The sequence below is a fragment of the Heterodontus francisci genome, chromosome 11, assembly GCF_036365525.1.
Source record: "Heterodontus francisci isolate sHetFra1 chromosome 11, sHetFra1.hap1, whole genome shotgun sequence".
NCBI classification, from domain to species: domain Eukaryota; kingdom Metazoa; phylum Chordata; class Chondrichthyes; order Heterodontiformes; family Heterodontidae; genus Heterodontus; species Heterodontus francisci.
The window spans coordinates 35365033-35388279 of NC_090381.1; the positions used below are offsets into that span (position 1 = coordinate 35365033).

At 42.1% G+C, this 23247-nt stretch overlaps 1 protein-coding gene across 1 annotated transcript in view; it reads left to right on the forward strand.

The window, feature by feature from the left end:
* Positions 1–9799, forward strand: part of LOC137375016 (rho guanine nucleotide exchange factor 4-like) — a 42467-nt gene extending 32668 nt beyond the window's left edge. Inside the window, exons 4-6 of the mRNA XM_068041641.1 lie at positions 2584–2713; positions 6471–6602; positions 9530–9799. Coding sequence (XP_067897742.1) covers positions 2584–2713; positions 6471–6602; positions 9530–9799 — 532 coding nt within the window. The remainder of the gene's footprint in view (positions 1–2583; positions 2714–6470; positions 6603–9529) is intronic.
* Positions 9800–23247: the final 13448 nt, after the last annotated feature.

Here is a 23247-nt window from a genome sequence, read left to right on the forward strand (position 1 = left end):
GACTTGGGTGAGGGAACTAAATGTAACATTTCCAAGTTTGAGATGACACAAAGCTGGGGGGGAATGTAAGCTGTGAGGAGGATGCAAAGAGGCTCCAATGTGATTTGGACAAGTTGGGTGAGTGGGCAAATGCATAGCAGATGCAGTATAATGTGGATAAATGTGAGTTTATCCACTTTGGTTGTAAAAACAGAAAGGCAGATTATTATCTGAATGGTGATAGATTAGGAAAAGGGGGAGGTGCAATGAGACCTGGGTGTCCTTGTACACCAATCGCTGAAAGCAAGCATTCAGGTGCAGCAAGCAGTTAGGAAGGCAAATGGTATGTTGGCCTTCATTGCAAGAGGATTTGAGTACAGGAGCAAGGATGTCTTACTGCAGTTATACAGGGCCTTGGTGAGACCACATCTGGAGCATTGTGTACAGTTTTGGCCTCCTTATCTGAGGAAGGATGTTCTTGCCATGGAGGGAGTGCAAAGATTTATTAGGCTGATTCTTGGGATGGCAGGATTGATGTATGAGGAGAGATTGGGTCGACGACTAGGCCTATATTCACTGGAGTTTAGAAGAATGAGAGGGGATCTCATAGAAACCTATAAAATTCTAACAGGACTAGACAGGCTAGATGCAGGGAGGATTTTCCCGATGGCTGGGGAGTCCAGAACCAGGGGTCACAGTCTCAGGATACGGGTGTGCCATTTAGAACTGAGATGAGGAGAAATTTCTTCACTCAGAGGGTGGTGAACCTGTGGAATTCACAACCGCAGAAGGCAGTGGAGGCCAAGTCATTAAATATATTCAAGAAGAAGATAGATATATTTCTTAATGCCAAAGGCATCAAGGGATAGGGGGAGAAAGTGGGAACAGGGTACTGAATGAGACGATCGGCCATGATCTTTTTTGAACGGTGGAGCAGGCCCAAAGGGCTGAATGGCCTACTCCTGCTCCTATTTTCTGTGTTTCTATGACAAGATCAAGTATGATTTTCCCTCTTGTTGGTTCCCTCACCACCTGCCACAGATCCAGTCTAGCAGCTATGTCCTTTCGGACTAAGCCTGCTCGGTCAGTAATGGTGCTATCGAGCTGCTCTTGGTGATGGACAGTGAAGTCCCCCCCCCCAGAGTACATTCTGTGCCCTTGCCACCCTCGGTGCTTCTTCCAAGTGGTGTTCAACATGAAGGAGTACTGACTCATCAGTTGAGGGAGGGAGGTAGGTGGTAATCAGTAGGAGATTTCCTTGCCCACATTTGACCTGATGCCATGAGACTTCATGGGGTCTGGAGTCGATGTTGAGGACTCCCAGGGCAACTCCCTCCCAACTGTATACCACTGTACTGGTGAGACATGACATAGCCGGGGATAGTGACGGCAGTGTCTGGGACATTGTAAGGTATGATTCCGTGAGGATGACTATGTCAGACTGCTGCTTGACTAGTCTGTGCGATAGCTCTCCCAACTTTTGCACCAGCATCCAAATGTTAGTAATGAGAACTTTACAGGGTCAACAGGGCTGTGTTTGCCGTTGTCATTTTCAGTGCCTAGGCTGCTGCCAGTTGGTCCATCAGCTTTCATTCCTTATTGACTTTGTAACAGTTTAATACAACTGAGTGGCTTAATAGGCCATCTCAGAGGGCATTAAGAGTCAACCACATTGCTGTGGGTCTGGTGTCACACGTAGGCCAGACCAGGTAAGTACAGCAGATTTCCTTCCTTAAAGGACATTAGTGAACCAGATGGGTTTTTACAACAATCGACAGTGGTTTCATGGCCATCATTAGACCAAATTTTTTTTTAAATTCTAGATTCTAATAAGTTGAATTCAAATTCCCCCTTCTGCCATGGTGGGATTCAAACCCATGTCCCCGGAGCAATACCCTGGATCTCTGGGTTACTAATCCAGTGACAATGCCATTACACCACTGCATTGAAATCAATGTAAATGAAAATCAGCATATTTCTACACTGGGTGGACATTTTTATGTAATGGTTGGGAAATTGATAGTCTACCTCACTGTTGTCACTCAATTTGTTTTTCAAAAATCAGGAGAAAGAGGGGCAAGCCAACTTGATGATTCTGGCCGAAAAATTCTGATTTCAGACCTCTGTGTTGCACAGTTTTAACGTGGGGTCTGGAAGAGCACTCCAGCACCTCCTGGCTCCGCATTCTGAGATGTTTTTTTTTAACAAACTTAACTTTTTCGTGGTGGCTTGTAGCAGTTCATTAAGGATACATTTAGACCTGGTTTACCCTAATGGCTCGATTCAAGACAATGCAATTTTTCACAGGGGGTCTCAAACAGGCATATGTCTCTTATTTGCACATGCTAAGGACCTAATGCCTGTGTCAGGCATGGGCCCTGGACATATGACATATATTTGCTGGTTTCTACCAATATGGTGGGTGGTACACTTCCAGTTCATAATGAGAGCGCACTTCTTGCCTACCATACTGAAGGCTTGGGCACCCAAATAGCAAGCAGGGTGCCATCAAACTTCTGGTTTAATCTTTATGGTTAAATACAGTATTTGCCTTCATTTCTTTACCGATACAATGTACTAATCATCACTTCTTCATTTATTGAGGGATTACAAAAACGTGGAAGCTGCTACAACTGCCATGAAGAATATTGCCAATGTGATTAATGAACGTAAGAGACGGATTGAAAACCTCGAAAAGCTCCCTAGGTGGCAGAATACAGTTGTAAACTGGAAGGTATTAACTGGAACAACTTAATAAATCTTGCTCCTCCTTCCTTCTACCCTCTGTCCCCTCTCTTGAGTAAGATTAATTTCAATATTTAACTTTTATAAATGAGCACATCACTAACACTATAGTGATGCATATATTTTCATTTTCATTGAATTAGTATATGTATTAATTAATATAATTCAAAACATCATACTATTTCAATATAAAATTAAGTAATCCATAACATCTTCTCAAAATCCTTTTTTTTATTCTTGACTGAATCAATAATTAATAGAAGCCTGTGTGATGAAGTCTGCTCTTGATATATTTCTTTCTTCAATTGCTTGCCAACTTCATTTCCTCAAAACAGAAAATTGTAAACTTGAGCATAACTGAGACACATCCATTCTGGTCATCATCTCCAGATCAGACTGGAGGATAACAAGTATTGCTGTGGTTCTTGCTCTTCAGAAAAAACCATCAACTACTCCAGGAGCTTCCTGAAGCACAAGGATAAGGTTTCGACTCTCTACATGAAACCATCTCCTCAAAGAACTTGTGTCTCCCTACTCCACCCTTACCTACAATTCCAAGTGTGCAGAAATCATGGATCTCTTTGTCTTCAAGGTTCATACAGTTGCCTCCACCCCTGTTTCCTGTCTTCCCCACTTCCAATGACCCTCTGCTTTTTCTCCTCCATCAGTTATCACTCATTTCCACCAGGAGACACTAACCTGTAAACTTGATCTCTTCCCCACATAATTTCTGACCATTCGACCACCACTACTGGTTCCCATGCTGATTGTAATTAGTTTCTCACACAGTGCAGGGTTCTGACCACCAATTGACCCCAATGTCAGGGTCCTAACCCAAAATGCAAAATCATGCCCCTTGTTTCAATTCTTTCAATCAAACTTCCATTCTGCCCACAGCACTGCTATGATTTTGCCCAAACTCTCAAACCTCTGATTGCCTGTGACTGTGGTGCGAGAACCTGCCCTGTCCACCACAACCTCGCTGCAGCATTTGAAACATTGGAACACACCATCCTTTTCTTTCACCTCTCCTCCATTGCTCAGCTATGTAGGACAAGCCTTAAATGGCTCCAATACTTTCTTCCTGAACACAGCCAGCACATCCCCAATAATGACCATCCTGTCACTTCTGGAGTCCCTATCATTGTCCCTCACCCCCACCCCCACCCCCAACTCTTTCTCATCTACCTACCTTCCCTCAGTGATATCATCCACACATGGTTGGCTTCCATGTATTTGTTTATGGCATCCAGTTCTATCTATCCATCGTCACTCTTGAACTTGTGACTGACTCTATGCTGTCAGACTGTCTGCTCGATATCAAATCATGGATGTGCCACAACATCCTCAGATTTAACGTATGGAAAACCAAAGCTTTGTTTTAGGCCCTCACTGTAAACACCGTTCCTTTGCCAATGATTTCATCCCTCTCCCCTGCCATTTGCTCACACTAAACCAATATGTGTTAAACCTTGGCATCCTATTCAACCCTGAACTGAGCTTTGAAGCCCACATCACCAAGACTGCCCAGATGCATAACATTACCTGTCTTGATCTTTCTGCCATTGAAATTCTTATGCACACTTTGCCTGGAAAATGTTATACTTTGTTGATTGAGGTGTAACTTGGTGCACTAATTTTGTAATTACTGTTAAACACCTTCGAGTCATACAGTCATAATGGCACAGAAGGAGGTCATTCAGCCTATCGAGTCCACGTCCTTACTGGCACTGAAAAGCTAATTTTATATTTGTGGAATATCAGATTTTTCCATAAGAATTAAAAATTTCACATTTTTAAATGCATTTTTTTCTGTTTGAAAAGTCTGATTAGCTTTATTTTAGCTTCTATTTTAATACTGTCATACATTCATTTCCCTATCTGAAAATTTAAAGTGAAGGGTATTAAGTGTTTGCTGTGTGTGAATACTTCAATTTGACTGGTTGCCTACCCGTTTGCTGACATCACTGCTGCTGCACACCAAGACATGGTGCCAGATTTGAACTGCCGTTGGGAAAGAGAAAATTCCTACCACAGAGATGGTTAGATTTTTGTGGGCAGCTTTCATCAGGTCACCAGAAAGTGCCCTTGCCACTGACTGCAAAATCCAGGCCATTGAATTTAAACTCCTTCCATGGCTTTGCCCAGCCTATATCTGGAATCTTTTAGCCCTCCTGCATTATCATTTCTCTAACTGGCAATTGCTGCATTCCTTCCCTTCCTACACCCCATTTTTGGCGTGATATCTTCAGCCACTTTAGATCCACTCAAGAATTTCCCTCCAAAACTCCTCCATCTATCTTAAAATTGCTTTGAAAACCAATATATCCATAAAGCTTTTAATCATCCCTGACTCCATGGTATTGTTACAACCGACCGCTCCAATCAAAGCCCCCAATCAAAATATATGATTGTGATTGTGGTGGGAGAAATGCACTGTTAATTCAATCCCATCGCTCCACAGATCGCCTAACATATCATTTAAAACTTTTCAATTTAAAGAAAGACTCAGCCAAATTGTACTGTCTATTAACCCCTGAATGAGGCTAACCAAACCAGGTGTCTTTAAATCAACAAATTAACTCTTTAATTAGAAGATCTAAATTCTTAAACACTATGAAGATATAAACAACATTTAAAATAGAAAAAATTAGAGTCCTTGCAAATTTATAGTCCAATGTTGCTTGAAGTCCTCACAGTCATCCAATGCGGAAAAAAGGTTCTTCCACAGTAGAACAGTCCGCAGTCTAATTCTAGCAGTAGGTGATGCTTTCCTTCTCCAGCGAATTTCAACAATTAACGACTTGCAAACACTTTCAGTAGAATCAATCTGACTTTAGAGTTTTTGAGGGATAAAAGATTGTCACAGTCTAACTACCCTTCCTTCAATTTAAATTACCAGAGATCTCTGTTTTGGCTTGACTTTTTTTCTTAGAATTTTGAGAGATAATAATTAACAGACAAAAAATCCTACTCCTTCAGTTTAAATGATTGAGAGCTGTCACCACAGCTGTCTGTGTGTCCTCTGTGTCTGTATTCTATTACAACAAACTGACTTCAACTAAAAAGCCAGTTCAAAATTGAATTGTAACAAATGTATCAATACTCACTCCCAGTGGCTGTATCTATGGTAACGAGAATACACTCTTTGAATCACAGACTCCAAATGGCTGTTTCCAAGGCAACCGAAAATGCACCTTCCTATAAGTCCTGAGGCTTGCTGGTTCTTAAAGCAATACTGATCCTTTGCAAGCCTTAAAGGCAAACTGCATATTCCTGAAAAAAAAACCACAGGACCATGACAGTATCAATGTTTCTGCTGATTTCCACTTGTGAAGTATTTGGGGCATTTTTTTATGCTTAAGGTGCTATCTAAATGCAGATTGTTACACATCAGGAAGGAACATGAGAGGCTCCACTAGCAGAGCCTCTTTAGACAAAAGCACAAGACAGAGACAGAGCTGCAATGCCATGCCTCACATTCGCAACTAGCAAGGCTCTGTTTCAGCGACAGAGATTTACAACCTCTGCCTGTAGTATGTATGTGGGTTTAGGTTCTGTTATCTTGCAAAATTAGGCTTCTCATACACACATATAATTCAAAGTCATTTTTATAAACTTTCTCCTATGTAACATCTATTTGGTTAAAACCTGCAGCTGCTTTTGGCCCTGCTTCTCAATGAAAAATTACATGTTGTATGTCAACAATTATGGTAAGCTGCTCCTCATAGGTGTCTTTTTCTTAGGGAGAAGATATTTTGGAACATAGCTCGGAACTAATCCAAAGTGGTGAATTAATTGTGATCATGAAGCCACAAGGCAAGAGCAAGAACATGATAGTTTTCCTCTTTGACCATCAAGCAATCTTATGTAAGAAGGTAAATTCATAGCGAGACAATAATCTTTGCTTAAAAGAGACTTCCACCATCAGTGTTACTTATAAAAGTTGTCACAGAAATATTACAAGGGGGTCTACAAGATTCTGCTTATCTGGGGCCGCACATACAGGGATGGATTTTAAGAAGGCCTCGCCGTCGTGATCCGTGGTGGGGGGTGAGAGGAAGGTTGGCATAAAGATGGCGCCGGATGAGGCCCGCCATGGACCTCGACGCCGTGAGGGCCCAGCCCGATCCTCCCAGCGGCAGTGAGGCTCCGAGGTGTCCCCCCTGCCGCTGGGCAATGGGACCACAATTTAAATATTTAAATTAATAAAATTAATAAATTTAAATATACTTACCTGAAATCTTGAGGGCCTGCCGCAATTTTGGGCGCTGTGGCCGGCACTCCCGTGCCTTCAGATCCTTGTCTGGGGAAACGAGGCGCCATGCTGGTGGGGAGGGGGGTGGAGGAGGTAAGTTTATCAGTGCAGTGGGGGGGGAATGGAGTCAAATACATGTAATGGGTGTGGGGATGGTGGGAAAGGTTGAACCTTAAACTTTGTGCTGTTTGGTGGGGGGGAAGGTCAGATGTAAGAGATAAGTGTTTTGGGGAGGAAGGGCAAATAGTTATTGTAATTGTTATTGGGGGGGCGGCAAAGGAGAATAAGAAATATATTTATTTAATTTTGGGGGATATTTAAAAATTTTAATATGCTGACAGCGTTTAAAAATGGCACCAGCGCCTGAGCACAGGCAGCTGATGCCATTGCCAGGGTTGGACAGCCCATCCCCTCCACGTGATTTGGGGGTGGGGGGGAGGGGGCTGGCCCACCCGGCTGTTTAAATGAGCCGCCGTGCTTTAGATCGCGGAGGCTCTTTGACGTGCTGCCATTTTTTGAGCTCGCCTCCCTTAAAATCCAGCCCACAGTGTAGCAAGAAGTGCCTCATGAATTCTGAATTCTATATTTTATGTTGTTTTTTGATTAGTTTGCAAATTATTTCTATTGCTGTACAACAGTAAAATCATATTCTACAATGAAGCTTTTCTTTAGTTCGTTGATACTGGCCATCAGAAGTTAGGATAGGGGGTCACCAGGAATGTGTTAATATTTGCAGGAGATTCCCGCCAAGGTTAATTTAAATGTTGCAGAGTTAGATGGAAGGATGATGTCAAGAAGTTGAATTAACATTAACTCTCCTCATCAACAGAAAAGCCTTCCTAATTCATTCAATTGTCATTAAATATAAGGGGGTAGGAATGACCAGCATGTGCCCAAAGCAAGAGGCCCAAGGAGTGATGGAAATTGATCTTCTGGCCTCCTTATCATACACCACATGAGATAGTCACACTTCCACAGGCAGTTCTACCAAGCAAAGACTTCAATTTCAGACTGCCTGCCTCACTGGCACACCATAAATACTTAATGGCGGGGTGGGGAGTGGGCGGGGGTGCAAGGGTTGGAGTGTTGAGGTTCTGAAAGGCTCGAAGAATTAGCTGTGTCTGTTCAACCTTAAGTGGACTATCCCAAAGAGAAGAATGGCAATTTCTTTATGGCAGGTGGGGAAATGAAGGCTCAGGCGATTTCAACAGTCCTTAGTCAGCCTACTCAAAAAATCTCTAATCATACCTTGAAATTCAGTTCACAATTGCTTTTCAAATCATGTACTATCACTGCTCTTCTTGAGTTACGATGCTCCCAGTCATTATGAGAAGACGAGTATGGCCTGGCATGATTACATTCTACACACCAGAACGACTGATATGGTAAATGTCTGTGACATTAAAAAACACGCAACATAGGGTTGCCAATGCACTCTGGCACTTGTCTCGTGTAAAAGAGAATGGCAGGAAATTCAAGAATTGTGCTTCAAAAGAGAAAAGGAAGTGAGAGGAATCAGGAGGATTTTCCTTATATCTATTTTTAAATTCCTATTTTATCGGGAAGGGAGCAGGAAGTTAATCTGAATTGGTGTTTTCCTGAACAAACCCGGACGTTCATTATCATTTGGAATAATGCTTTCAGACAATTAGACATAATCACACAATGGCACTGAGACATTGCACTACTCTGCTACAGCCAGATTCTTTTTTTTAAAGCGGGAAAAGTTAAATGACAAAATACAACATTCTATTATGGAAACACCTCAACAGTATTGGGCACAGGGAAGCATTAAACTAAAGTGCTACAAATAACAACTAATGTAAAGTAAGACTTGCCTGACACTCCATTGGAAACTAACCTTTCATCCATGTATGTGACACTGCTCAACATGAATATTGATGTGTCAGTGTCAAGATGAGCAGGAACCCAGAACTGAGCAGGACTGAATAGCAAAGAGAAAGTCGAAGCATGAACAATAGTAATATCAATATAACAATCTTGAATAATTGTGCAAAAGCTTGCACATGAATGGCTCTGGAGAGGCAAATTTATCTCATACTTTTAACTGCAGGTTTTACTATACAATATTGCATTGCTGGAATTTCAGTAAGAAAGGGGTTTTGATAGAGTAAATAGGGAGAAACTGTTTCCACTGGTAGGTGGGCCAGTAACCGGATGACACAGATTTAAGATAATTGGCAAGAGAACCCGAGGGGAGGTGAGGAAAATAATGTATGCAGCTGTTTATGATGATCTGAAATGCCCTGCCTGAAAGGGTAGTGGAAGCAGATTCAAGAATAATTTTCAAAAGGAAATTGAATAAGTACTTGAACAACAAAAATGTGCAAAGCTGTAGGGAAAGAGCAGGGGAGTGGGACCAAGAGCCAGCAGTGGAGCAATGGGCCAAATGGTCTCCTTCTGTGCTGTAAGATTCTATGATTCTATGAAATGGTTTAGAAGTTGTTCCTGATTCCAGGCCAGTTTAACAGATTAATAGATGATATTCCAAATAATCCATTGCATTGTGGGACTTTTTTTTAATAGGATCTTCTGCGTCGTGACATGCTATACTACAAGAACAGAATAGACATGGACAGTGTGCTAGTGGTAGATATAGAGGATGGAAAAGACTGGGAATTCAATGTCAAGGTTAAGAACGCTTTCAAACTTCAAAACAAGCTTATAGATGATGAAGTACATCTGCTCTGTGCAAAGAAAGCCTCGGAGAAACTGCTGTGGCTTCATGCCTTTGACGATGAAAGAAAACTAGTTAAAAATGATGAAGATTCAGGTAAAAATGTGGTTTATACTTGATTTCAGAACACTTGCAGATTGGGATTCTGTGCAGCATATCTACTGATTGGTTAATATGAGACCAAGTAGCAGTCTAAGACTCTCTTGATGTTTCATTCAGATTAGGTTTTGTAATGAACTGACACAAATCCCAGTTTCAATGTAGTGCTGCATGGAGTTGCTTCGTTTTATTATTACAGTAGCTCTGATTGTTCTGCTTAGCTAACAGCCCTGTCTCTTCTAGTCAATAAGCTAAATTTGTGGCTCTCAACAATATATTAAAATATGATAGAGAGAAAGGGAGAGGGCCTTTTCCATCAGTTATAGTGCATTGTTCTTTGAAGGGATTGTTTCCCTTGTTGATTCCTGGGCTGGAGGACTAGTGCATTCACTCGAAACAGGAATGGCTGATCCCAGCAAAGGACAGCTCTGATTATACATGCAGTATGAACTCTGGCCTGGATGGGCTTTTCACTGGAAGCTAACCAAAGTTGAGGGCAGGGTCAGGGGCCCACAGAATATTTAACATGTTTGCAGCTGGCATACATAAGAGGATGCATATGAGGGTAAAATTTTTGTCTACCTTTCCAAAAGCTGAATGGGGCACAAGAGGTTTCAGTTGCCTTTCTACATGCTGAGCAGGACTAAAGAAGTAGCAGAAAAAAAACAGTGGAGCAAAAATTGGAGTCCATGGGCAAACATTTGGAGCAACACAGCATCCAAACCTCTTTCTGTAGATAGCAAAGTGGAAGTACAGCTGCATGGATCAAGTGCAAGGAGAATTGACCCTTTGGGACTCTCCCTATAGGACAGCAGTACAGTTATAACTGGCAGAAGGTGGCAGGCAGTGCAATGTATTTACCCACAGAACCAGTGAACATATAAAAGATGGCACCATGGCGCAGCTATACAATGGTGCAATATGCCATGTAGTTGCCTAAGTAGAAATACAACATGCCTGTCAATCTGTTATGCAATTACTGCTAACCTATGCAATTTACAACTCTTACATTGCTTACTGAGTATTTCCATACTCCAACAAGGCACACCTTCACATTGAAAATTTACAATTGAAAACCTTACACAATGACATCTTTACAGGCACATCATTGTTACCCAACCCAGTGATATAATGCATGGCCACTTATTGACCCTCATGATGGACTGCAGGTTGAAGACATATCTGTTGCTGTACTTGCTTCTTCGATTTACCACACCTCAAGCCTACTTCTATCCTTGCAGAACAAAATAGCTCATAATACCAGCAAATTGGAGAAAACCATGAAGTTACAAGCCCTTTGATCCCTTTCAGGATATCAACCTGGGGCAACTTTGCCTCTAAGAGCATCAAGTGAACAGGGGAATGTGAAGCTGGAGTCTTCCCTCAAGCTTTTGTTATGCCATGTCCTTCTCACTTTGACAAACACAGAACCATACATGTCACACATTAAACTCTTTATGAAGGTGTATCTTGGAACCAACATTTTGTTTTCCTTTTCTGTCACTTTATATGGAAGAAAACCCCACCACAATGCCAGCGGCCCTGGGCAAGACAGGATGACATCCATCTTATCAATGTTTGCAAGCAGCAGCACAGCTACCCACCAAGGAAGATGAAGTGACTGATCAATATTCAAATGAGGGTAGAAACCACAAAGAAGAACATGAAAAGCTGCTTACAGAAAACATTCATAAGTCACTCATCTGGATGGACTCCAAACTGCACTGATTTGCCACTTTCAAATCAACTGTGAAAGCAAGATGTTTTATAGTGATTGGAGAAAGACATTGGATATAGAAGTGATGGACACAACAATTTTATTCAAAGGAACAGAAATCATTTTTGGTAAGTAAAGATTATCTGCATTGTTAACGAATAACAAGTTAAATGTAACTGCGTTGACTATCCCTTGTAATGTGAAAACATGATAGTCAATAATAAATCCTTCTTTGAGTGAAATTTTAAAATATCTCAAAATAAATTGGTGTAAAACATAAAATAATTAATGTATTAAATTGTAAAGCATATTATTTGACATTCCAATTTGGTAATATCATAAAATGCAAGATTTCTCAAATTACTTCTTGTAATTCTTTTATTTCCAACTTGAAGCTTAGGACAAGATCCTAAGTAGCAGTTCCCTCCAGAAGGACAAAATAGTACATTAGCCACAGTGATGCAGGATGATGCCTGAACATTTGTCTCAAGGTGGCCCTATTTCTGACTGCAAGAGGTATGAAAGGTAACATCCACTTGTAATAGAGGAATGCCACTGGATTCACCATGTGCTCACATCCCAGTACATGTGGTAGATCTAAGCTGGTCAGCCTCCTGGCATCTTTTTTCAGTATCTAGCAAAAGTGCTCTCATCCATCATCTCTCAGATTGTGCTGGGCACAGCACCTGGGAACTCTGAACGATCTGTCCTTCTGCTGCAGCAGACCTGTACATGGCATCTGTACACATGAGATTGCCTCTGGGCAGTAGAGTCAAACATCTTTCCCTTAGCAATCACAGTAGATTCCTATTGTGATCAAAGAGCAAATGAAGGAGAATCACTTGTGCAGAGAAGAGAAAGGATTTTATTCATTTGCTGTAAGAAAGTAAGAACTATATCCCCAAGTTTTCCAGCAACATTGAAAAATCAAACTTGATATTATAAAAAAGAAAATATTAGACCAAGAATGTGAATATTACTGTAAAGGTCTAGTATGTATACTAACTCATTGCAAACTGTATTAACCTGAGACAGTTATTTGTGGATATCAGGCGATGGAATGATTAATTTTTTTTAACACTCACCAGAATCAGTCAAGTAACAAGAGGTGCCCTGTTCTACAAAGTGTACTTTTGCAGTCACTCTTTCTTCTGCTACAGATTAATAGTCTTTGGTCAAATCTGCACTTTGGAATATTCCTTTTCTTCTTTAGTTAAAAACATTTCTTGTCCAGCTCCTCAGTATAGATTACTGTCAGGCATTGATAATTTTTAGCTCTATATGTGACTTTTGACATTGATACAATGGGCTGGATTTTGTGCTGGAGGTGGGGCTCTCAACGTCTGGCTCAAGAGGTGTGCGGGGGGGGGGAATCCCCACCTCTGCCTTTTCATTCTCCCCCCAACCCCCCACCACCCGCCTTCCCACAGCGATCCTCCGGTCTTTTTAAATCAAAGCTTCACGAGCTGGCATTCCTGTCCCTTTAAAGACAGGGATCCTGCTTCCAAGAGCTGCCAGCCCTCTGATTGGCTGGCAGCTCGGCAGTGTCACCAGGAGCGATGGCCACTGCTGGTACTGCAGAGGCCTTGGACCAAGATCCAGCACTGGAACCCTGGACCAGAGGTAGGTGGAAGCAGGATCACCGGGGCCAGTCCAGAAGGCCCCAGCGAGGGATGGGGGGTGGTCGTGCAGTCCGGGGGGAAGAGAGGTCCCAGAGGTAAAGTTGTTCCTGGTGGGGGTCCTCTGTAGGCCATAAATTTCCCACAGAGGAGGGACAACCTCCAAAACCTGTGTTACAAGGCAACCTCCCCACATGGTGGAGGCCCCCCCCCCCCCCACCACTGGTAAGATCCCAGTGGCAGTAGGAAGAGGCCCTTAATTAGACATTAATCGGCCACTTAAGGGCCTCAATTGGGGTCTGGGTGGGAGGCCATCATCAGCCTATCCCACGCCCGGGAAGATCGCTTGGCAGCAGGGAGGTGATGGGGCCTCCACCCCCAACCCCCACCATCCGTTGCAATACTCCATGCCTCCCCCCCCCCCCACCTCCGCCTCTGACCACACGTCAGGGGGACCACACAAAATCCCAGCCAATAAGAGGAGATTTTCTGTGATCACATGCACTGGACTGAACCATTTAAATGGTGCACAGGTGCGCACTCCAACCTAACTGATCCAATATGCCAGGCACAGATCCAGCAAATTCTCCCATAGGACTTGTTAGCCACCTCCTTGGTCTCATAGAGAAGGAATTTGTTTTCTGGTACAATTTCTTTTAAACCATGAGAATTTTCAGACCATTCTGAAGAATTTGACTTTCTGCCATGTTTCTTATTTTGACTCTATTTTGTTCCATTTACTGCCCATGTAAACTGGAAAAAACCTTAGTTGTGTATCTCAAGTGGCTCATTGTTTAAAAAATCAGCAATTTTTACACTAAGCTGCCTCCAAGATCTTAGTTTGGGGTCTAATTTATTACAATAGGAGAGTTTTGGTTAAATTATAGGCAATTTAGAAAACCTATGAGCCTGAAATTCTCACAGAATCAGTGAGGCACAGAAGGTCTCCACCCACAATCAGGTTGCGATGTTCACCCTGTGTGGTCAGCTAATGTAAAGAGGAAGAGGTGTTCAAACTCTCTCAATACAAGCTACAATGAGGGAGCAGAAAACAGTGCAGTCGGAGAGGGGAGTTATGTTAGGGCCTGAATGGGTTGTGACTGAATTTAATAGGGGAGATTTTCCACAGTCAGGAGTTCAGAAATTACCTAGAGGCAGGACAGGTGGTGGGGGGTGGGGGTACGGTTAATGGGAAAATGAACCCAAAAATACCTCGAAGAGAAGCAGAGACCTGTTACAGCAGCAGGAAATACATTTTGCTGCTTAAAGGGGATGCCACTGAATGTCAAAAATCAAAAAAAATGAGTGGCAAACATTAAGCAGCTGAACCCACATGACAACGTAATAGAAATACAGAGCAGGAGGGAGGTCCGGTTGGAGTCACAGGCCAGGGTTAAGACATCCACCAAGAAAGTGGCAGACATTCTGTGGAGGGAGGTGGCTGTTTGCAGTGAGTGCCACCTCTTTGAGCCCCGGGATTTTTCTACAGTGCAGGAAGAAGTTTAATGATATCATTGGAGTAGCAAAAGTAAACTATCTTCCCTTCCTAAGCCTTGCAGTGTCTTTATACGTGTGACACTCCTTCATTCATTACTCTCACAATGTCAGAGGTAAAAGTGAAAATCAACAGCGGACAGCAGAGGCTCCGCAGAAGTCAGCCCCTGGCTAGAAAGCCAGAGGCCCAGGTCTCTGTGAGCCTATTGTAAAATGAATGACAAGAGCAAAATTCTACAGATGCTGGAAATCTGAAATAAGGACAGAAAATGCTGGAAATACTCAGCAGGTTGGGAAGCATCTGTGGAGAAAGAAACAGAGTAAATGTTTCAGGTTGATGACCTTTCATCAGAAAGACTAAAACGAATGGTGTTGGCTGAGCCTCACACTCACATGGAGACACTGAGGATCATCATGGAGGTTGTAAGACAGACGTTACGGTGACGTCCAATGCCATCTTCAGCCCCAGTATCCCAGAAGGATTTGATAGAATGCAGTGTGGGTTAAAAAAAGGTGGTGACACCATGAACTTCTGCATCTGTCTTCCAAAGTGAATGCTTTGACCTCTGGTCTTCAGCATTTGCTGAACCTTTTGGAGAAAAGGATGGAAAGCATTTTCTGAGAACTTTGAAGCAACATTTGTCAGAGACTGCCGAACCTAATTGACACCCTTGGGTCTGTCCTCCTGCTGTTCAGTGGGTACTCAAATCAAAGACCCAACACAAGTGATATGGCTAGGCTAGATTTCTGGGTCTGCCATTCTCTTCCTGTGACAGCTGATGTGACCTTACTAGCCAGCCCTCTCAGATACCTTCTAATATAAGTATCAAGATGCAGAATCTGGCTGCTGATACACTTAAAGTAGATGAAGAGTCCTCCTTGGCTAGAGAAGCCTGAGGTAACGTTGGTATCAAAAGGCTGATGATTCATGATGCATTCAGGTGCCTAGCCTTAAAGAAGTACATCAGCACGGTGCAAGATAAGTTCACGAACTGCACAGAGAGGCACCTAGCAAACAAGAAGCACTTGCTGTACATATACATGTGCACAGTAAAATGAATTGTGATAGGAAGATTAGTGTTCTGAAGTTTGTATGTTCTTTGGTTTTGTTTTTGTGTTTGTGGGGATGTTTGCAGGTCACATTATAAAGGGAGAAGACTCTTCCTTCAGTGCCTCCTCAGTGAACCGTTACCTCCTTAAGTAGACCACTTATGAGAAATCAAGGGAGTGACAGGGCTGCAGACTTTGGTGAGAGAGTAGCTGTTAGTTGATGGCCTTCTCTTTTGGTGCAGCACTACCCTGCACACCCCTGTTTCCATTTGCTCCTGTTCTGCTACCCATATAAAGGCATACATGGGAACTCCCATAGTAAACTCCAGGTAAGGGCTCTGTGACAAAAGGGTAAAACATCAACAATCTAAAGTTTGAAGACAATTTAGCTGTAGTACTTCTTTGAAACATATAATCATAATGCATTAAGATAATTTTTTAACAATGTCTGGTCATTCCCTCCCATTTATTTTTATTGTTCTTAAAACCATGATTTTGTTCAAGGAGCATATCCTGACAATATCGAGGAAAACAAGTTTTGTGTGAAAGCTTTCAACCACCCTGGGCTGAATTCTGGACGATTCTTACCCTAACCTCCAGACTGCCCATCTTCTGTACCTCGAAATATTTTTCACTGCTAAATGCCTTCTATAAGTGCAAGTTGCTGCTCCAGCTGCCTCAAAACAGTCATAGTTTACTTTATACTCCCTTAGTATTATAATGCAGTGTCTGAAGGTATTTCATATGCCTCTGCAGGAAGGGAACACAACGTCTTGAAGAGGTTTTGTTCCCTATCTGGCAAAGGTAAATGATTACTGCCAGCATGGCTACTTTGCTTTACACAACACTGGGGCAGGTCTGTTCCCAGAGTATTAAAATTGCAATATAAATGGGATGTGACACTATATACTTGAAGTAGCACAAAATCTGAAGCATCGCAAGCTAATGTTGTTAGCTGAGTACTCCATCTAAGGTGCAGTAAGAACATGCTAGTTGTGTCACATGAGTTATGAGAGGAGATGCAGAGTCAGAACAGGGAACTTGGAGTGGGGGTGCAAAAGGGCTGTCATATTTGGGGCCTTTGCCATCTTACATAGGCAGGTATTCCAATCATTGATGGTTGTTGGATATCAAGTGACAGTATTGAATGTTTTGTTTTGGGTAGTTCTGGAACACAGTCATTATATTAATATTTCAGTTACAGGCATGTTACAAGTGTTATAAGTAAAAGTACAAATATGATAAATATATCTCCAACCTTCAAACTGGCAATAACTCATTATTACCCAGCATTCTTCAATGCAGTCAGCATCCCTTGAGAAGTCATATACACTGCATCACTTGTACCTCCAAATTGTCACCTATATTGTAACTCACAAGCAGAAAATAAAACAAAACACCTTCTAATGGTAGATTAGTCAAGCAATTACTGTAAATTTCCCAGCTAAATGTTTTGTAGGACATTAAATTGTTTTTAATGAGATTTTCCTTTCTCCACCCCATTTAACATAGTTCAAATATTGAATACTGGGATGCATATTATATTGCTTAAATACAATTTATTTGTAATTATTAAAAACAAAGACATTTGAAACCTAGCTTCAATTGCTTTGACCTGCACTAATATATTACATTATGCTACTTTTAAAGGCTTTGGCATCACGGAAGCCCAAAAGCAGAAGGCAAAACTACTTGCACATAAGCCAATGAAGAAGAAAAGAGGTGATTTTGCTTCTATTAAATATATAAATCATAAGGGTCCATTCTGGAAATAAAGCACAAGACTTGAAACAGGCATTAAATCTCTGCAAATGTAGGATTTCATTATGGACCATGTGGGAAAGATTCCTCTTTGTGTCATGTGTAATTAAATTGTAAGCCTGTTATGAAGAAAAGATTTATGATTTTGTTACACATAATGCACAGAGGAAATCAGTTCCCTAGTTTTGAGAGCAATTGAGTGTTTTATGTTTTCTAAAAGTTGCAAGTTATTCCTTTAATGATAGCATTTTAGACTTTTAAGGTTTAATTAACTCTAATTATAACAGGTGGCAAGGCAAGACAATTATTTACTGTTATGCTAAGGTTTATTCTTCTGAAGGTTTGGCTCCATCGTCCATGATCATAAAAACCATGAATTTTCTTAGTTTTTGAAACTAATTTGAGCAGGAATAGTAAAAAGGGCAAACATAATCTGGAACAAAGAAGTGAGAGGTTGCTAAATTTACATTGTACTAGCTAATCTCCCATGGAATTGCATCTGAGAAGTCAAGATCAATGTTGTCTGCAGCTGTGTGTGTGTCTGAAGTGAGATTAGAGACTTGGGTGAGCAGCATAATTTGGAACCCATTTTAAAATCATACATCTAGTTCCTTATTCTTACATAATGCTTTGATTTTATATCATTCTGGTTAAATAGTGAAACTTACCATAATTTGGGAAGCAGAGCACTAGAACTGGTTGGCGCTTAGTAGATGCTTTCAGAACAGGGTGAGGAGATGGAAGACACAAAGTTGAGCACTATGGTGCCATCATTAATACGAGGGTGCAAGTACAATGTGACAAGTTCAAATAGGAAGTTTCAATTATAAATGTGGACATAAGACTTTATAAGGGAAAAGTATGACTCGGGCGGAGCTATGGGTTAAAAGAGGTGTCGGGAAGGGGGAGGGGCAAAGTTCAGATCTGGCCAACTTGATACAGCAGATCACCACATTATCCTCCAATGCCCTGTTGCTGTTCATGTCAGACTCAAAAAGCCAACGTGATGGGGAATTTAAAGGTTGAGTAAATTTATTGCAGTCAGTTTTGTCATACAAAATTGGCTAATTTGAAAGTGATTGGGCGAGATCATGATCCCCAACTGGCTCAGTGTCATAATTATTATATACATAGCAACAGGAAAAGGCCAGTCAGCACCTCAAGTCTGTTTCGCTTCTCTATTTGATCATAACTGATACCCTTACCTAATAAAAATCTGCTGATCTTAATCTTGAAATTGACTCAGCACCAATAGCTTTTTGGGAGAGTGAATGTCGAATTACCAATTTTGTGGAATTGAATTCCACAACCTGCTGTCATGTGTTGAACTTATAAAACCCCTCTGTGTTTCTAGTCCAGTACCAGAACTACAAGACTACCATATGAATGTGCAGCTAAGAGTATGGGGCAGGGAACAAGGATTTAGAATTTTTGGGAACTGGGAAGCCGCTGAGAAAGGGGAAACATTACCAACCAGATGGGCTCTGACTTCAAATGAACAGATAAGGGACTGTGGCATTGTCAGACAGGATAAATGGCTTGCGGATGGCAGAATTTTTAAGCTAGGATGGTCGCGAAACTAAGGCTAGTAGAGATGTACAAGATGGTCAGGAAGGTGCAGGTGGGAAAAAAAGGCCCAGGGTACGGAAAGGCAATGAAGAATCATGGAAAATCATATGCAAGCTAAGTATTAAACAACAAAGGAAGAATTTCAATGTGAATAGAATGGAAGAAATTGTCCAAAATTGTTGAAATCTTACAGCAATGATGTCAGAATGAGGAAGATTAGTGCACATAGGATATGTGGATGTTGTGGGTAAAATGAAAACCTGTCGAGGCAAGGAGCACGAATAGGATATGAAACAAAGACCATTGGCTGATCAGAAAAGATAAATGTGTGCTTAGAGGTGGGGAATAGCATTATATAGAAAGAAAAATAAAGTTACAGGAAAGGCAGGACATTAGTGTTGTTTGGGAGACTGAATCACTGTTAAATAAGGAAAGCAAAAGGAAGCTAATGGTGGGAATATGCTTCAGACCCCAGACCAAACAATTGGCATTAATCAGTTATCTTAAAATGAAGTAAAGTATCCAACAAAGATAATGCCTTATTGGGAAAGTTAACTATTCAAATATATAATAGCATTTGGGTAGTTTTGTGGGAAAAGAGAGTCAAGAATTTCTGGATGTGTTTTACTCAACGTAATGTTGAGCAGCAATAATATAAAATAGAAACCCATAATGCTGGAAATGCTCAAGCAGGTCTAGCAGCATCAGTGGAGAAAAAAACAGAGTAAACATTTCAAGTTAATGACATTTTAACAGAACTGGGAAAGGTTAGAAATGTAATAAATTTTAATCAAGTGAAAGTGGGGAGGGTGGAAAAAGAACAAAAGGGAAGATCTGCAAGAGGATGGAAGACAGGGGAGATTAAATGACAAAAGAGTTGATGGTGCTGGGCCAAAGGGAGTGGTAATGGGACAAGTAAAAAACAAAAGATGTGTCTAGAGGAGGTGTGAATGGCAGAATGATGAACAGCTGCCATTTGAAAACAATAACAAGGGAAAAAACAAGACTAAAACCAAAACCTACAAAGAAAAAGGAAACAAAATGGGGGCAGAGGTTATGAACTGAAATGGTTGAGCTCAACGTTGAGTCCAGAAGGCTGTAAAGTGCCTAATCAAAAGATGAAGTGCTGTTCCTCAAGCTTACGTTGAGGTTCAGAATTAAAATGGCAGGTGACCAGGAGCTTGGGGGCAAGATTGCAGACTGAATGGAGGTGTTCCTCAAAGCGGTCAGCCAATCTGGGTTTGGTCTTCCCAATATAGAGCAGACCACTTTGTGAGCAGCAACAGTGAATCACTGTTTCACCTGGAAGATGTGTTTGGGGCCCTGCAGGTGCCAAGGGAGTAGGTCAAAGAGCATGTGTTACATCTCCTGTACTTGTATGGAAAGGTGCTGATATGACCCCGGTGAGAAAGGTGTCTAGGAGTCCCTCTCAGCCTTCACCTGGTCTTACCGTAACAGGGTTTAATTTTAAACACCGTGCTTTTAGCTCCCCCTTTGGTGAATCTAATTTGGTTAACGCCTAGGGATACATGACGCACCCACGCTGTCATGCATATGCAATACATCCATGCAAAGAGAGACAGAAAAGAGCAGAAGAAAAATAAAGTGGAAAAGTTTGAGGCAATATCTGAAGAGTTTTTGTTACAGTTCTTGGAGCTCATTGTAGAGTCCTTAATTGTATGTAGGTCTTGCTTTTCATTGGGGCCCAGTATTCTTCTGAAACCTTTTTTGCAGTAGGAGACATTTCTGTCTTGCATTTAATATGTCTTCAGTTGATTCAGAGGCTTGTGAGAAAGAGACAGGAGAGATCTTCTCAGTCCAGGAGCAAACTGACACTCTGAGTTCAAACTCTCTGTGGCCATGTTCAAAAGAAAGCCCTGGAATAGCCAGTTAGTCATGTGACCAGCTGGTCTGAACAGTCCTGGCCCCTATGGATTGTACCCTTCTTAGCAGGCCCTGGGATGCGCTTCCTCACCTTCGATGTCTGTTAGAATGTAAAAAAAATTTTCCATCCACGGCTGATCTGTTTAACAGGTCATTTCCTCGCTCCAGCAACAATTAAATATCAATGTTCATGACAAAATTGATGTGCCTCATTCTTGGCAGGTGGGGGCCCAGCATGACACCTTCACACCCAATGGAATGAAATGCGATTTGAGAAAAGCGCAATTCATTAAAAGGGTCGAGAGAAAATATAAGATACAGAAAAAAATCCATGCATTTCTCTCATTCATTCACAAATCCTAAAACATATTAAAATCGCCCCTTTTTTGGCATCCCAATAAACGTGATTATTTTTTGGGGAAGTTTCTCTTTCGTTTTCCCATTTCCATTGCTGCCTAGGGTCTTTGTTCCTGCTGAGGTAATTTTTTTTCCGGAGAGTCAGTAGTGGGCAGGTCTATCCTGAACTCTCTCTCAGTGCTTTGCTGAGTCCATGCAAAGGCTTTTGACTTTGGAGAATGGGTGGTTCTCTTTGGTTCTGACTATGGGGGGTGGGGGGGAGTATTCTTTGCCAATCTCCCTTTGTCTCAGAGGACATTCCTGCCTGCAGGTATTTGTACAGACTCTACTGCACTTCCCTGTGGCAATTCAACTAGGTGAGGCATCACTCTCAAGGTTTCTTTGCCCCCTAGAGGTCTTTCTTTGTCTCTGCAAGTTCCTGTAAATGCTGTTAGCAACTCTGGTGTCCTGCTTCTAGTGTCTGCATTTACATAGGAGGATGTGGGGTCTGCTTTTTCACATTTTTCGAGGTTGGCTGACCAGACATTAATGGTTTTCCTCCAGGATTCCTCTTGGACGTCCTTTAACCTGCCCTCTTGGTCACTTTTTTCCCTTCCCTTTCTAAACTTTTGCTAGCCTTGTGCCTGCCTGTCCCCTTTTGTTCTCAGTGGGTGTCCCTTACAGTTCACCAGCCCTCTGCTAGAGGGTCCTCCTAACACCGTTACAGGACTTAGGGGTGCAGATTTCACTGTAGGTTGGGGTTTCCCCTCAACCTGGTACACGTGGCAACTCCTGCAGTACTCCACCACATCTTTGTGGAGTTTGGCCAGTCAAACTGTTGTCTTATGCAGGCTTTGGTCTTTCATATACTGGCATGTACAACCACTGTAGTCTCGTGGGACCTTCTAAATATTTCTCTCCAGTACCTCTGTGCACCCTTGCCCTCAGGTCGTTAGGAGAACTCCATTTCCTCATCAGTACCTCAATTTTTAAATAGTAGCAATCAGGGACTCCATCTACTTCACTTGCAGACTGGGCAGCCTGTACTAACTCTCATAATATTGGGTCGACTCGCTGAGCCTCAGCTAGGGAAAATCCATTTAATTCATTCCCTGGGTCTCCTAACTTTCCAAAGAAAGTCTCGGACAGGCAGAACTCATGGTCATCTGCTTGCAGTGCCAATTCAGTCTCCATTGGGGGAGCTGGTTTGATCATGACCTGATCCACTACACATTCATGGAAACTGCAGGGGTCCGTCTCCTGCCACCTGCCTCTCTGACCTCCTGCGGACTTTCTTTCACTAATGGTGGGGGCTACCACCTTCACCCCTGCCAGATCAACTCCATCCACAAGCAAACTAAGGACAATCCCTACCGTCACCGGTCCTGAAACTAGGTCGCACTCCAGGTGCACCCAGTGTACAGGTGCAGGCATACACTGCCCTCCAATACCATTCACCACCATTTTGGTGTCCACTGCACTCTCTGGGGGAAAGGTCATGCCTTTTCCCAGTAAAAAGGATCTAGTGGCCCCATGTCCCTGAGAATTACTATGGGCTTGCTTGCCCCACTCAAGGAGTATGGGGTTACTCTCCCTTCAGACACAAAACCCTGATAACCTTCAGGAATCCTATTAACATTTCCTGCACTTGCAGTAGTAAGCTTCCTGAGTCTCACTCTTACTGCAGATAAAGTCACAGCTTGTTCTGCTCTGCTTTCCATCAGGGTCCCTTCTCCTTTACTGAGCGAGTATGCCCTGATTAACCCGATAGGTTTTCCCTTTAGTTTCCAGCAGTTAGCTTTTAAATGCCTTGCTTTATTACAATGAAAGCACACAGGTCGCTGAGTCTCATTCTTGCTCACAGCACCTTTTTGGCTAGAGGTGGGCGCCCTGTGTCTCCTACTTTCCTATCTCTCCCAGAACTGCTTCGGCAGAGATCACCTACCCATCCTTTGAGCTTTTTGGATTTGTGGGAGTGACAAGGAAAGGTTCTCCCCTGGGAAACCAACTTATAAATTAAAGCAAACTCATCAGCCAG